Genomic DNA, 16391 nt, shown 5'->3' with positions numbered 1-16391 from the left:
TATGTGTATTTTGGCAGATCTGGTCTGAAGGACTTAATGACACCATTAGTTATTTCTGTGTCAGTTGTACTGAATATTAATTGCAAATGATGTGTGCAAGAAAATAAAGCAGATGACTGATATACCACCAGGGAAGCATGCTGTATTAATGAGAGCAAAAGTGTGGGAATTTCTGCTTCCGTAGGCACATACCATTCTTCAGGGGACTTCAGGGGAGAAAGAGAGAGAGAAGGTTTGGACCATTCAGAGCAACAGTAGTGGCAGATGGCATTTCACTGTTCTATCAATTGTCTTCATTAACTGTTGCAGTTTGATAGCGCTCAAATAGACGCAGAGGGAGCAGGATGGCAGGGGAAGGCTGTCTTAGCTGCTATTTCAAAACACATTTAACACTCTTTATTTTAGTAACACCCCAAAACTGTAGTTACATCTGGAGAAATAAGCCCCAGGTACTCTTTAACGCTCAGTGCAACATTTGTTTTCCAAATGGCCTGAAGAACTGTTTACCAAAAGTTGAATCGGGACTCAAAAATACTCACTGAAGTGTTGCTAGCAGCATGGTTTGTTGGTGGGTGGGATGCCATGCGGGGAGAAGGGATAAAAACGCTCCAGTCACAGTAGCTCCCTTAGGAGTATGACTGGTGCTGATATTGTTATCATTTTGACACCAAGTTAAAATGTGTTTTCCTGTGCATTCAAAGGGCTTTTAAGTTGGTGATAGTTTAGCTCATGGTGCTGCTTTAACTGCCTTTATTTTTCTTTGATTATTTGTTTAATAGTTGGTCATCATATGACGCTTAGCTGATGTTCTGAACTCTACTCTGATGTCTGTATAAACGTAGGGTTGGCTATAAATATTTAAAGAAAAAAAAGAAAATGGGGGGGGACTTAAAACCTAAGGTAAAAAGAAAGGTAAAAAGGTAAAAAGGTTAAGTCCAGTCAAAGGCAACTATGGGGTGCGATGCCCATCTTGCTTCAGGCCAAGGGAGCCGGCATTTGTCCACAGACAGCTTTCCGGGTCATGTCGCCAGCATGATTAAACTGCTGCTGGCGCATGGAGGACTATGCCAGAGTGCATGGAAACACCATTTACCTTCCTGCTACAGTGGTACCTATTTATCAACTTTCTTTTTTTTTTATAGAATATTTATTAAGATTTTTTATAGTAATACAATAAAAATGAAAAAAGAAAAAATAACAAAAATACAAAATAAAAATAGTTAAAAACACACAAATTTTCCATTGCTTATTTTCCTTTAGCTTATTTCCCGGACCTCCTCATACCTCCCTTTTTTGTATTCCACTTCAGATTGTTGGTTCAGCAAATCCTTACCATTAAATTTTTACCTGTTTCTAACCCTTTTTTTCATATTCTCTTAAAGCATTACAGCTGGAAACCACTTAATTTCTATCCAACATCCTTCTAACATTCATTAATTTTACAATATTTCTGTAGATAGTCTTTAAATTTCTTCCAATCTTCTTCCACCGACTCTTCTTCCTGGTCTCGGATTCTGCCAGTCATTTCTGCCAATCCCATATAGTCCATCACCTTCGTCCCTATTTATCAACTTTCACTGGCATGCTTTCGAACTGCTAGGTTGACAGAAGCTGGGACAGAGCAATGGGAACTCACCCTGCCGCGTGGATTCGGACCCCGACCTTCTGATAGGCAAGCCCAAGAGGCTCAGTGTTTTAGACCACAGTGCCACCCACATCCCTGATTGAAACCTATGAGAAGTAAAGAGAAGAGGAATGAGGCGACATGCCTCTTTAAATTATGACACTTTGAAATTGTTCTCAAAAATATTATAGTTGTTTCCACACCCACTCCCACTTTCTTCTTCCCTTTGTCTGTTTTTCAGTCTGAATAATGACAGACATGCTACATCCACAGCTCCCCCAAAGAGCTTAACTTCTGAGCACAAATACCTACACTTAAATCTAAAGGGAAATTATTACATTGGTGGCATGGGGATCAGAGGAAATCCCTTTATTAGCACCACAGAACAGACATCCATTCTATTACCTTTGACAGCTGGTTAGCAGTAGTCAGTCTCTTGATACCTATCATTCGAACAGTATTTGACCTTCTTGCCACTTAGAAGAATTGCCTTAAGCTCACTCTTATCTGGAAGCCTAATTTCTTCAGCCATATATATATATATATATATATATATATATATATATATATATATATAAAGTCTGGCGTAACTCTTAAGTTCTCACAGTTTTGCTATCACTAAGAAAATCCAAAGCATGCTGAACTTGGAACATGGTTAGCTTCTGTGTCCTTTGTTTCCAGTGTACTATTCATTTTGGAAGAAGCAACTTCATAAACAGAGGATGCCGTTAATTCTTGTTCTTGATGTTAAAGGAAAGACAAAATAATGATGATCTTTTTTAAGCTGAGCACATGAAAATGGGATAATTACCAGGAACAAAGAATGTTTCAGAGCCTCTTCAGGTATACTTTATTTGCATCCTTCTATAATATCATAGGAAGAGGAAATAGTTAATCTCTTCCATAGAGAAAGATGCCCTGGCTTCCACTTCACACAGGAACCACAGAAGTGTGGAAGAAAAGGCGTAGCACAACTCATGTCCACATCATCTGCATAATGTGAAATCCCAAGAAGGAATTTCATCAAGTTCCTACTATGAACTATTGAGGGTTCTTGTTTTATATGGCTCTAGAACTCTTTTATACCCCTTTTATTCTCCAGCAGCATGAGTTCTTCAGTTGTGATCATATTGTGGAAAGGGTCATCCAGAGCATTCATTGCTAAAGCAGCAACTCCATAAGTACAATTAACACTAATTTATTCTACGAATACCATCTCAAGGACATCTCCATTTTCACACACAAACTATTTGTGAGAAAGAGAGAAAGGAAATTTGAAGTCCATTCAAATTATGAGGTCACATTTGAGGTCATTTAGTCCAACCGATTGCTGATGCAGGAAATCTACCACTGCTGTATCCCTGATAGGTGGCTATGTGCTTAAAAGCCTCTAACAAAACCACCACCTTCTGTGGCAGTCTGATTTACTGCCAATCTGTCTTGGTCCAGCAGTTTGGGAGGAAGTTCTTTGTTTGCTCATGTATTTGGTGCGTTGTCAGAAATAAAGCCCTGCAAATATTTGAAGACTATTACATACTCATAGGGCTGAAACCATAAATAGAAAGAGAGGGGAACTCCAGTGGACTTGTGCAGTGGACTTTCCTGGCTTCTCTGTCCATTTCATTTTCCTGCATTGTCAAAAAACATTCCCAAGGGTCAAGGGAACTGCTGGGAAAATGAGTGGTGGGGCATGGGGAGCTGCACTGGAGCAGAGAAATTGGAGTAGAAGTGCTGTTCTGATCTTGCAAGATGTATCTTGCTTGATCCAATTTTGGATCAACTACAACAATGTATTTTATGCATGCTATTTGAAAAATATTTGTTAATGAATTATTCTAGTGAGGAGGACATACATTAGAAACTCAGAAATTAGTATTTGGACACACTTTCCCTGTCTAGTGCCCCTCCCATATATTTTGGACTACAGCTTCCATGGGCCTCAGCCAACTGGGGCACCAGTTTGGGGAAAGTTGCAGTAGGGCATGCTCTTCAAAGAGTGACTTCGTGCAGTTATAATGCTGATTTTGATTAGGCTTCGATATAACTTCTAAAAACAGAATTACAGTTCATTGTTTGCTGTATTGTACTATATGAATTGAATAGGTTCCAGGAAACACCTTTATTAAATTGGAATTTCACTGCATTAACTTACATTTTATAACATTATTCCGTTCTATGAAAAGATTTCTTCTGCACAGGGAACAAGATTGAAATTCAAAAGCACCTAGATAAATTAGAAGGCTGGGCAGAAAATGAAATAATAATTCAAGGAAGACAAGTATAAATGACTACATACCAGGAAGGAAATGTATAAAAGTATAAGCCCTAGCACCCCTATAAGGATGACCTAAATCTGAACCTCCCATTACTCTGTTTGATACTATTGATGATTGTTATTCTCTCCAAGTCAGATTATAAGAAGAAACCAGAATCTTTGTTAAAGAATGTGGCGTAGATAACAATCAAGGGAGAATAAAAGATACAGGTATTCATGTTATGGAGGAGAAATGAGACATCTCTTCACCTGTAGCTGCTCTTTATTTCCATAAATAGTCAACCACCTACAGAGGTGGATTTAGGAGAGTGCAACTGGTTTGGTTGCACTTGGTGCAAAGCCTTGGGGATGCTGCAGGGGGTGCTGCAACGATATACAATGGAAGGTGAGAGACATGGGGCGGTACCAAATTTTGGCATTACACAAGACATCACTGAAATTTGAGACCCCAGGGTCCGCCACTGCCACCTACCACCATTCCCCTACTCTTCCCCTACATTTCCAGTGTTGGCATCATAACATCATGTTACCTGAAAAAATTCCCTTTCCCTTTCCACTGCATTAAGTGAGGCCCACTTAGTTTTGCTGTGCCCTGATAGTTATCTGTTTGTGGCAACATGGAGGCAGGCTGGTGGTGCCAGTGTTGTGAAATGCCCTCTCTGCTGAGATATTAAAGGGTCCATCCATATTGGCATTCTCCTGGCTTTTGAAAGGCACATAACCATTAAGGCAAGCATTCCCTTCAGCTTCTTGATCCAACTGTTTTAATTACTTTTTAAAGGTTTAATTTTTATGCTTTTTAATGGGCTTGTTTCATTGTACATTTTAAATGTGGTTTTTTAAAAAAAATCTTTGATTTATTGTAAGCGGTATACAGTAGCAGTGGGTGGAGACTGGAGGTGGAACGCCACTGTTCTCCACGCTTTCAAACACAGGGTGCTTCTGGTGCTTCCTGAACAGAGAGGGGCAAGGCACGGGGAGCTTGGCACTGCTCAGTGGAGCACATTGGAGCCAATTTGGTGCACTTGCCATTATGCACTCACTCAGTGCTGAGCTCCCCATGCTTCTCCTCTCTCCCTCCGGTAAGTGCCAGCAACACGCTGTGTTTCGAGGACAGGAGAGCAGCCATTCACTTCCCTGTTGCTCCACTGACCATGGTAGTTGGTGTGTGTGTGTGTGTGTGTGTGTGTGTGTATATATATATATATATATATAATATCAGCAAAAACAATGTTTTGTTGTATTGTGTTGAACAACTGTGATCTAGAACAATTTGAAGATCATGTTTTGAGAAGCTCACACTCTCATTCTGAACAGATAAGCTGGAAGTAAATCCTACTGAACCCAACAGAATTTACTCTTACGCAACCTACATAAGATTGGAAATAATTAGCTGCAAGACACAAAACCAGTATTATTATGAAGGTAATAATAATAAAAATCAAATGTGAGATTTATTGGCTATTTTGGTAGCCTTCTGAAACAGTGACCAATAGAGGCTGCTTTGAAATTGGTGTTAATGAGAATGCATTAACTTTAATGCTGGCTTTTCTGAATGTGTATCATGAAGGAACCAAAATGCAATATGTTAGTCTAATGTACTGAGCATTCCAAGAATACATCTATCAACCCAGTATAATCTATTTCCCTACCCCTTCTGTATTGTTATTATATACATAATAATGTTTATGAGGTAACACTTAGCATATGGATATTATACCAGTTCAAACAAGATGCTGTTTGTAACTCGTTAAATGTGCATTAAACTGACTTTTGACCCTGATTCATGTGCATTCACACGTAACACTAAACTCATGGCTTAGGTGTTGTGCCACAGTGACCCCAGTGGACCAGGGAGTAGCAAAGTGAGCATAAGTTCATTTTCTAGCTCCAGTAAACTATAGATAAGCTTACTGTAATGTCTGAACAACACCATTGTGGCAAAGATAGACTAGTGGGCACAAAAATGTCAGTTAGACTGCCACTGTAGCATCGTGTCAACAAGGGGATAGCTATGATTGAAGAGGTCTTTGATTTTAACTTCAGAATCAAATATATCAAAAGGGTGGTCAATGTTAATTTGTCAGTTAGTATCCATTTTACCTCCTTTTATTGGCTAATAAATATAGTCTGATAAGACAGTGAGATTTCACCCAAATGGTAGTGATTGTGTTGAGGGAACTGGCTGGTGTAAATAAAAGGCCAGTTTCAGTACTGGTTAGAAAGGGTAGCAGCTTTGGAGCTGAAGTTTATTAGTGTGGAACACTGAAGGACTTAGGCAGAAGCCTCAAGGGAATCAGGAGAAAGAGTAGAGGTTGATAGTTGAAGGGAAGCTGAAGATCCAACATAGGCTCTGATAAAACTGGGGCAAAGAGCTGAACGACATGTGTCAAGTACTCTGTGCAGCTGGTTCTTGGGAACCTGAGGCAATAGTTGTTGCTGGACCAGTTTGAAAATCATGGCTGCACCTTGAGAGAAGCCTGAAGGACTTCCGAGTGAAGTTGAATAATGCATGCAAAGTCCTCCTAATTTCGTGACTTGTATGTTTCCTGGGGAAGGAGAGTGATAGGGTGATTAGCAAGGACTTGGTTAGGGGGTGAAATTGTAATTGTGCATAGTTACCTTCTAACAGGGACAGTAACACTATTATGCAGTGCTGCTGTTCAGAGTAATAGTAACTGAGTGAAAATATAAGGCTTTTGAACTGTATACTGTGGAGAAAAAATGAGGAGGGAAATATAAAAATTGAAAGGTAAATGTTTTATTTTTTAAAGTGGAAGTTAGCAGTAATAAAAATTGTGTGTGTGTGTGTGTGTGTGTGAAACTGATCTCAACAATGTATTTGTGACTGATGGGGGAAAACACAAATAGGTCATCAAGGTGGCTAAGCAGTGGTTAACAGGATCCAGACTTGGAGCACCACTCATATTTTTAATCACTGTCCATAGGGAGAGATTTAAAAAGAAACAGCTGTGGGCAAAGGCTGCTGTTTTTCTTTCAACGGGATGATCAGATTAATACGTATCCTAAGGGCTAAATTACAATTTTGGATCCTCTAGAGTAAGTTTGCCACCTTGTGTCTGATGTTTGCAACAGAACATAATAAGAACTACTGTATTGGATTAAACCGCAGTAATGTCTAATCTACTCTTTTCTCTCTAGTAGCGTTGAGCAAGAAGCCCCTGGGAAACTCACAAACCATCATCTGTGGTTTGTAGCCAACATCTGCTAATCAAAGCTATCCCGCCTCTGAACATAACCCTCTAATTCCCATTTACTTGCCTTTATCACCTAATTGAAAAGTTTCCACTCTTTAGCTTTTATTTAGAAAAAAAGTTCATTCTGTATAATAATTCTCTTTACTCTCTTTGAATTGAGACTAGCAACAACTGTGATACAATATTAGAAATGTAGTTGTGTGGTATATAATGATACCTAAATTCCTTTCCTAATAACTCCTAGTGCTGATAATTCAGGAATTGGGGATGCCTTTTCAGCATCCTTCCCATTATTTATTCCCATTTAGTTTGTTTATTACAATTACATTGTAATAACGAAGGCTCTCTAACCAGCTCACAAAGCAAATAAGCAAACCACATTAAAGTACAGAATTGAACAATATAAACTATGGCAAATTTATTTTATAAGTAGATAAAACAAAATTGAAGCTACTGGTACTTATGCACAGGAACTGCATGATCATGCCATAATTTATTGCAGAAGCTTTCTCTGTCCAATAAAAAAAACATGATTTGCCTGAACTATACATTATCTACAATCACATGGTACATAAATTTAATTAATATTGAGGAATGGTGCAAAATGTGAGCGATTTCACAAAACATGAAAGCATGATACTGTTTATGGTCCCAATATCTTTGTTGTACATCATCACAAGTAAATTTAGTCCCAATAGCAAATAGGTGAAAGTAGGGGTTTGGTCTTAGTTGAGAATGGAAAAACTTTTTAAAAATTATTTCAGTTTCTCATTTTTCCAATCTTAAATTCAGTTCTCCACTTTTCTGCAGGAATTTGTGGTAATGATGATGATGAATTTTTAAAACTTCATTAATTTTCTGAATTGTAGTGTGAATTTCTTCTAATAAACCTTTTCAGATGCAGTTTTGACTAGTGTGCACATATTTGCAAACAATTTCTTTTAATATAATGCATTTCCCCCCTATTCCTGCCATGAATATATTAATCCCACCAATATAGGAATTTTTCCCACCAATATAGGAATCTTTGTAAACATTGGTTGGTTGGATAACTGCATCCCAAATTTTGGATAAAAGCATTCAATTACATTTTTTTAAAAAGATTGTAATTATTTGTTCTTGTGCTGCCTGTGGAAATGATAGCCAGTATCACTGTACAATCTAACTCTGTGAAGAGAAAAATGGATTGTCATTCTGAAGGTATAACCTTAACTTAGATCTGGGAACTTTATATTGCTGAACAATCTCCGCTGGGTTGTAAAATTCTCATTGAGGACATTGGATTTCCCTGTGAAGACTGAAATGAAGTATATGGCCTCCAGTAACACTTTCATCTTGGGGCTTTAGTAATATTAGCAACTTGATTCTACCAGTTTGTGAGCCTTAGGCAACTATGCTTTGCCTTCTGCTCAGGGACTGTGAAAATCTTTGTTCCTGCAATATCAGAAGGACAAACATTTATTGTAGCTGTACTTACTATAAAATATATGTGCTTGAACATGCCACTAAAGGACTCCTTATGACGAGCTATTCAACTCTGTTAGTTCATTGACCCCAATTTTCTCCTACAAGCATTGCATCCTACTGAGCTCAGTGGCGAAACTTACTGCTTTGAATTCCAGAAATGCCTTATTATTACCCCTTCTCTCCCATACACACATATTCATAATGCCAGCTGGCCATTATAAGAACTACAGTTGAAGAAGTGGTGAACCTTTGCAATTCATTTTGGCATTTAATGTGAGTTGTTAGGGCCATGAATTATATATTATGAAATGAATTTTGTGCTGAGAAATTCTGAAGCCTGTATAAATGATACAAAGTAAGTAAATCTGCATTACTTGTTTTTTCATATTTTCTGTTTCTGCTAATCATGGTAAAGAGTTTTTTGTGTATGTTTTGCTTATGCTGGTCTATAACCGTAATAAAGGACTTGACTTGTAAAGAGTTACAGAGGGCAGAGTGAAGCCACTATATTTGAACTCTCTCTCTATTTGGGATCCTTTATGTTCTGTGGGATTACACTAGAATTGTCTACACACTTTCAAGCCTCTATTTACAATTACATGGGCTAAACACCTTTTAAAAAGAGTTGGAAAATCCAGGTTCTGCTTTACAGTGTATTGGATTATATGACATCTTTATTGGTATTGAATGGGAGGCGGGAAATACTCTATGAATCCTACTGATGCATCTTTTTCTTCCTTTTTTTTTAGCCCCCTGTGAAGCCAACACATTCTTTTGCCATAGTAACATGTGTATTAATAATACATTGGTCTGCAATGGACTCCAGAACTGTGTGTATCCATGGGATGAAAACCACTGCAAAGGTAATGCATAAGTATAGGGACATGGAATTAGAAAGATGCTACTTTATGCTCATTAGTGCCATGTTTTCTTTGCTATCAAGTGGAGGTTGTCTGTGATGAATGTATGCCACTATTGAATGGGTCCTGTCAATCAAACTCATGATAGTGATGGGATGCAGGTAAACAGCTGATATATAAAGATTGTATAGCTATATAGAACAAAGTCAGAACAGGGATTTGATAAATGTAGAGCAACGGGGAAGCTTTAACACAGTAGTGACAGGGAAAGATGCACAATTATATGCTTCATGCATCTTCTTTCCATTCTGTCTGTCTGAGTTCATGTATTTCAGATACACATTTCCTATCATGGGCTGGACCTAGACACATCAAAAAAGTGTTTCAGAAAAGCGTGTTGTGAACATCAAAGTGGGAAATCACGCTGGAGAAAGATGGGACTTCACAGTGCCATCTGGTGTCACAGTGTAATAACGCATATAAAATGTTTTTTCTTCCTAATGTAGCTGAGTCCATGGTATCTGTCCCTTTCAACACGTAGAACCGCTCTACACAATTCACACGTGACATGGACTAAACAGAATTGTCGCATAAATTGCCTTCTCCTTTTGAAAAGTGTGCTGATGATGTTACCAAACCTTCATGAAATGGTTCTAAGACCCTGAAACTAATCTGTAGCCGCAGCAATAGCAGCAGCAGCCTACTGTGTCATGGAGATACATTTTCAAATATCATGCTGATCACAAGTAAAGGTGCCTGCCAGCAAGTCAGCAGCTATCAATATTTGCTCTAAAAATGCATTTCATTTCAGAGCCGTGTCTCCTAGGGATATCAAGCTGAATTAAAAGTTGAAACATATTCACAGCATGCCATGAAATGCTGTGTAAATGAATGCCTTGTTCTTGAAAAGTGGCAAACATCACCAGCTTATTTCTTCTTTAATTAGGAAGTATAGTACGGAGGCGGGGAGGTTAACTACCCCATTAGGGAATGTATGAATTCTGTATACTGTTTTTATTTCCCCTTCAGATATATTCGCTCTGTAACTGGTAGCTCTTAGGACTGGGTTTAGGAGGAATTAGCAGTCAGGTGTGATTAGGAACTCATTGTGAGCAGGTCACGGACATGTGAAAGCCTATGTCTTTTCAGATGTAGTGCTACATGCGTAGTTGCTGGACTCAGGAACATGATATTTTGGCAGGACCAGTCGGCATGGCCCTCCCATGGAATGCCCTCCCATCAGTTGTCAAAGGAATAAACAACTATCTAACATCTGAAGGCAGCCCTGTTTAGGGAAGTTTTTAACGAATGATGTTTTAATGTATTTTTAATCTTTTGTTGGAAGCCACCCAGAGTGGCTGAGGAAACCATCTCCAAGCATTTATCCATCTCCAAGCATTTAGTCTGTACATGGAGATAAATGTCTGCATGAACCTTCTGTGCTGGCCTGATATTTTCACTGAGTATGAGTAGGGATGTAAAGGACAGATCAAACAGTGAATCACATACCTAGCTGTTAAAATGGCTTCCTTCAATGAAAAGGGTTTCATGGCATACTGTTCTTACTGTCTGCTAAGCCAAAGTGTATGTAGGTAAGTTTTTCAGTCCTGTCTTCATAGTCCCTTTGCACGGTTCAGGATATCTTACAACAATTTAAAATCACAATAGGGTATAAAAGTGCATAGTCAAATAAGTAAAAAAATGCGACAGAGGCAGGGACCAGAGATAAACACACCAATGTCTATGTTCAAATTATCACAGAGCTCTTCCTGATAAACCTTTCAGTTTCCGTTGTTTAAAGACCATTCAGGAATACTTCACAATTTTTCTAAAGAGCTAGCTGTAAACCTACTCTGCACCCTCATCTCCTATCCTTCTGCATCTCCTATCAGTTTGCGCCTTAACTTTCCCTAAGGAAGTAATTTAATTTCCACATACTTTTCTACTTGTTTCTGTGTGTTTTGTTTTCTAATATGCTAAGCACATTAAGGCACTTGATTTATCTCTGTTCACAGAACTTAGGGTTGCATTGACTCATTTTCCTTAGGCATTCTAGTAATAAATAAATTATAGTAAGGGCCAAATATTGATTTTTTTCCTTCCTGCAGGGAGAAGAAAGCATCCTGCCACTTTATGCATTGCTACTTATTTTAAATTGAAAACATTTTTAATGGTATATGATATCACTCTGAATGAATAGAAATCCTTCACCATTTTAGTTTGCTGTGCAAAGAACTGATCTTAAACATAGCATTCAACCTTCTGGGCAAACCTTCTGGGCAAAAAATATATTCCTTTGCTGGGATTTTTTTAAAAAAAATCTAGAGCTGTTATGTCATTCATGGGATGTGACTTATAATTTACACTATTATATTTTTCACATTTGATTTAAATCCAGTCATTGATTAAGATTGGTCAATACATGACACTGATTCAGGGAAGAAATTTTGCTATCAATTGGAAACTGTAGCCTAGGGAGCACAAGAAGATGGCATAAAGCAAGCTGGCACAAATTGAGCCAATGTAAGGTTGGACCAGATCCAAACCCTGTTCTGGAGCAAGGATATTGACAGCAGAGCCAGCCCAAGCTAGAAGGAAAGCAAGCCTTTAAAATATACAGTAGATTGACTTGCACTACCTTTTCAGCCAGGTCACGTGACTGAGCTGAACTGAGTTAGGCTCCTGCTCAAGTCCTCCCTATATGGTCCTGTCCCCCACCCCTAAAGAATGCCCTTTTAAGGAGGACTTAGTTATAGTCTCTGGGTTAAACCTCTCACATAGAGCTATCAGGTAGACTGGAAGGTTCACTGCTTTTTCCTGGCCAGCATTCCTCTTGGACTGCACTCCTAGTGCTCCCCGTATCTTCACACCAGTGGTTCCTCCTCCCATTGAGAGGCACCTGCAACGGTAGTTTCAACAGCAATGTGTCAATGAGTCATTCAGTCTAGTAGACTTCTCAGTTTTGTGGGCAAAACCTCTGTTTTTCTTATAATAAAACTTGGCAGTATTTGGAAGACAGTTCAGCATATAGTGATAATCACATAGCCAGTGGAGCAGAGCAAGTGCAATTTATGCTACCAGAATGAACAGGCTGAGACAAGAAGCCTGTGAAGATTATCCTTTGGGTCTAGAGCAGTGATGCTATGAAGATCTCTATTTATGAAGCTTGGAATGTATGATATAACAAAAAGGTATGCAACGGCTCATAGTAAAAGATCCCCCCCTTACTTGAAATCTTATTTGTAATAATTCTTGCTTTTGCACCTGAGACAGGTGAGTGTTAACTAATACCAGTGATTTCATATATATCAATGTTAGTAGCTGAGATGGTTTTCAAGGATAATAAAGCATTCCTATTTAAATTACCGTAAGCTGCTGCTATTTCGCACACTGAAGGTTGTCATCATGCATCCAAGAATATTGCTAATAAGCAACTCATGCTAGACAGCAAAGTTACAGCTATAACCAGATTATATTGTCAAACTTAGGGTGCTTCCAGACAGGGGCTTAATAGTGTAAATGGATCACTGACATGGCTTTTTTTTAACTTCTTAGATTCTCAATGGAAAGGGTATATCTGGATTAAATTGGGAGGATACTTGCTGAAATTTTGATGACAGCATCATTTGGATGCTGCAAGAAATTTCCATGCTTGGAAAACACCAAATCCACCCACACTCTCCCAAAAACACTTGTCTGGAAGCACCCTTAGTTATTTTTGTTAGGTCCTTTGAACATTTTGGTAGAGAAAAGCAGGGCAGAAATACTTGAGATAGAAAAATCGAAAGGTTCCTTCCTGTACCTGCACGGTTTCATGTGAATCCCACTATAGAGGTAGATCAATTTTCCAACTGCATGAAGGAATTTGGCACTATGAATCACCTCACCATCAAGATAAAGGATTGCCTATTCAACTTTCTGTTCCAGTTAGCCATTCTTATATTAGCTTACAAAGAATCATGGTGATAATTGCCAAAAAGCAATGTGGCAACTATTTGTTTATTTACAAAGAATATTAATTCTTTCTTTCTTTCTTTCTTTTTATGTTTCCCCATCAAACAGAAAAAAGAAAAGCCAACATACTGGACCAGCTTACCAATACCAGTGGGACAATAATTGGGGTGACCTCTTGTATTGTGGTCCTCCTTATCATTATCTCTGTTATAGTACAGATCAAGCAGCCTCGTAAAAAATATGTCCAGAGGAAAGCAGACTTTGATCAAACAGTATTCCAGGAGGTGTTTGAGCCTCCTCACTATGAGTTATGCACTCTTAGAGGGACAGGAGCTTCAGCGGACCTTGCAGACGTTGCAGATGACTTTGAAAATTATCATAAACTGCGGAGATCATCTTCAAAATGCATTCATGACCACCACTGTGGATCACAGTTATCTAGCACTAAGGGCAGCCGTAGTAACCTCAGCACAAGAGATACGCCTATCTTGACAGAAATTCAACCCCAGCCTGTAAAGCCTCTCATACAGCCCATGAACAGAAGAAATATCCTCGTAATGAAGCATAGCTACTCACAAGATGCTGCAGATGCGTGCGAGATAGATGAAATCGAAGAGGTACCAACCACGAGTCACAGGCTATCCAGACATGATAAAGCTGTCCAGCGGTCAGTATCAATAGATTTTTGATGAAGACTGTTGTATGAGGACTGGGTTCAAGCCTAACTCTTCCCTCTTTATTTCTCTAATTTATATCGGTTCTTTACTTTCTTTTACTTTCTAAGATCCATTCACATAGCTTGTGATGAGTTTATCCATAGCAATTGCTCTAAAAGGAGTGCTGGGAGTTATCATGCAAACACTGCATGGAAACAGCAACGGCAGAGAAACTGCTTGCCAAGAATCCAAAGCTGTCCTGGCAAACGTTTATATCCTCAGACACTGACTAGCAGTTGTCACTCTGATCCATGACAGTTTTGCATGGGAACCCCTTCGCAGCCATAGTTGAAAACCAGATCAAAACATGCTGTGTGAATGTGCTTCTTGGACTCTTTCTCACTCTGCTTGTTTTCACTTCCGGGCCAAATTAGATGTGAAACAGGAAACCCACGTGAAGGATTGCCTATGCAGCTGCAGCTTTGGGATCACACCTAGTGCTGCTGTTCTGCTAGCACATGAGGCTTCTGCTATGAAACTTTTCTCTCCTGTCTGCCACACCCTCAAAATCTCCTCTGAATGGATTGGGGACACTCCAGAGCAGGTTTTGAGGGTCCATGGGGAGAGGAAAGGATGGGGAAGTCCCATTGTACTCAGCACTGGATTCAACCCTTAGCTTTTGTTTTGTTTTCAGCAGCCCCACACTTCTGGTTTGACAACCAGGGAAGTGGCAATCCAGGAAAGGAAGTTTACTCCTTTTCTTCCTTCATCTTTTCCTGATGACCTTTCCCTCCTATCCTAAAGCAGCTATGAGCTCTGTGATGACAGGAATGGGGGGCATTTGTATCCATCTCTCCACATCCAGATCTAATAGCTGCCATTTGAGTGGGGGGGAAAGGGAGGAAAGGGTTAAGCCTTCTCCTAATTAAGGATCTCTCAGGTCACACAGTTTGTTTCTGCCCCTTCTTTCAGCTCATGATAGATAACTCAATCTCCATACTGATGTCAATATTTTTTCGTGTTTTAATTTTATTTAAATACAAAACTATAAGAAAATGCATACCAAAGACGTTTTCTTTGCTAAAATTAGTTGGGATTTCTTTTGAAAAATCAGTATGCACATGATTACTTTTGTTTATTTCTTATTGCATTTGTATCCTATCTTTTCTTCAAGGAGCTCAAGGTGGTGTACAAAAGTCTCTCTCTCTCCCCCCCCATTTTATCCTCACAATAATCCTGTGGGGTAGGTTAGGATGAAAGTTAGTGACTAGTACAAGGTCACCCAGTCAGTTTCATGGCTGTGTGGGAATTTGAACCCTAGTCTCTCAGTTCCTAGTATAACACTAACCACTACAGTTTTTCAGTTATATTCAAGAAAACCTTAATTGGATAGTTTGATGAGGAGAAACTCCTTTTCCATGAAACATGGTTTTCTATGTAATAAATGACAATATTTCAAAGTATTACAGTATGATTTCTGTAGCTGACCATAGTACCACTGCTTGTCATATTTATTTGGCATTTAGACCACAGGATAATTTTTATCGCTTCAGCTTGATATTCTTTTAGATTTGCTTATGGAAAAAAATGTAGTGGAGAAGAGTTTTCTGATTCAAGTCTGGCATGATTTCTGTTTTAATGACTAGCACGGAGATTCTTTTACTGTGTATTGCACCTTGAATGCTTGTAAATAAGAATGATAAAAAATTTGCAAGTAAATGCAAAAAGAAAAATACTTATGTTACAACTTATTTGGAAACAGCCAGAACTTTAAAAAATAGATTTGTGTTTCATATGCATGCTTTATTTCTCTGTGTTTTAATGTTCTGTTCATGTGTCCCACAATGTTTCATTTTGTACGTCTAGGCCATGGGGTATCCGAAAACCTCAAAGCATCTTGTCAACTTCAGCCCTGCCAACTTGAAATGGGATGAGTTGATGGGGCACTTTGAGGGTTGACCTTGTTTATGAGAGCATTACTTTTGTCAATCTGCATGCCAGTTTTAAGTGTCTTGGATCAATTTGATCAGGGTTTGTAAAGTATTCTTCATTTAAGAATGTATATGCATATATTTCTTTTTTTTCTATGCAAACATTATTATGTTGAATGAAATAGCCATAACATTCCAGGTTCTGCCTCATTGGGTCTCTAAACAAACATGAATCTGAGTACAACACAACTAGGGTGTAAAAGGCAAACTGAAGGTAAGTGAACAAATATATAGTTCCCAATTCATCATCTCTTGCATTCCATTTGTTTTCTTTGAAAATGTCTAGTAGTTGTATATCATTTGCTGTGTGTTTGTGTGCCTGTGTGTGTGTGCCTGTGTGTGGGGT

At 38.7% G+C, this 16391-nt stretch overlaps 1 protein-coding gene across 2 annotated transcripts in view; it reads left to right on the top strand.

Annotated features, from left to right (window-relative positions):
• The window catches only part of NETO1 (neuropilin and tolloid like 1), a 98773-nt gene that overhangs the window by 78908 nt on the left and 3474 nt on the right, over window positions 1-16391 (top strand). The window contains exons 8-10 of one of the 2 annotated variants that reach the window (XR_014170583.1): window positions 9334-9447; window positions 13507-14065; window positions 16171-16259. Coding sequence is in view for 1 of the 2 variants with exons in the window: in XM_081919337.1 (XP_081775463.1) it covers window positions 9334-9447; window positions 13507-14065; window positions 16185-16245 (734 nt within the window). In the remaining variant the exon portion in view is untranslated. The remainder of the gene's footprint in view (window positions 1-9333; window positions 9448-13506; window positions 14066-16170; window positions 16260-16391) is intronic. The other variant, XM_081919337.1, reaches the window with a different exon arrangement.

The sequence above is a fragment of the Podarcis melisellensis genome (assembly GCF_964234715.1).
Source record: "Podarcis melisellensis genome assembly, chromosome: 7".
In the NCBI taxonomy this organism is placed as follows: Eukaryota; Metazoa; Chordata; class Lepidosauria; order Squamata; family Lacertidae; genus Podarcis; species Podarcis melisellensis.
This window is presented reverse-complemented; position numbering and strand designations above follow the sequence as displayed.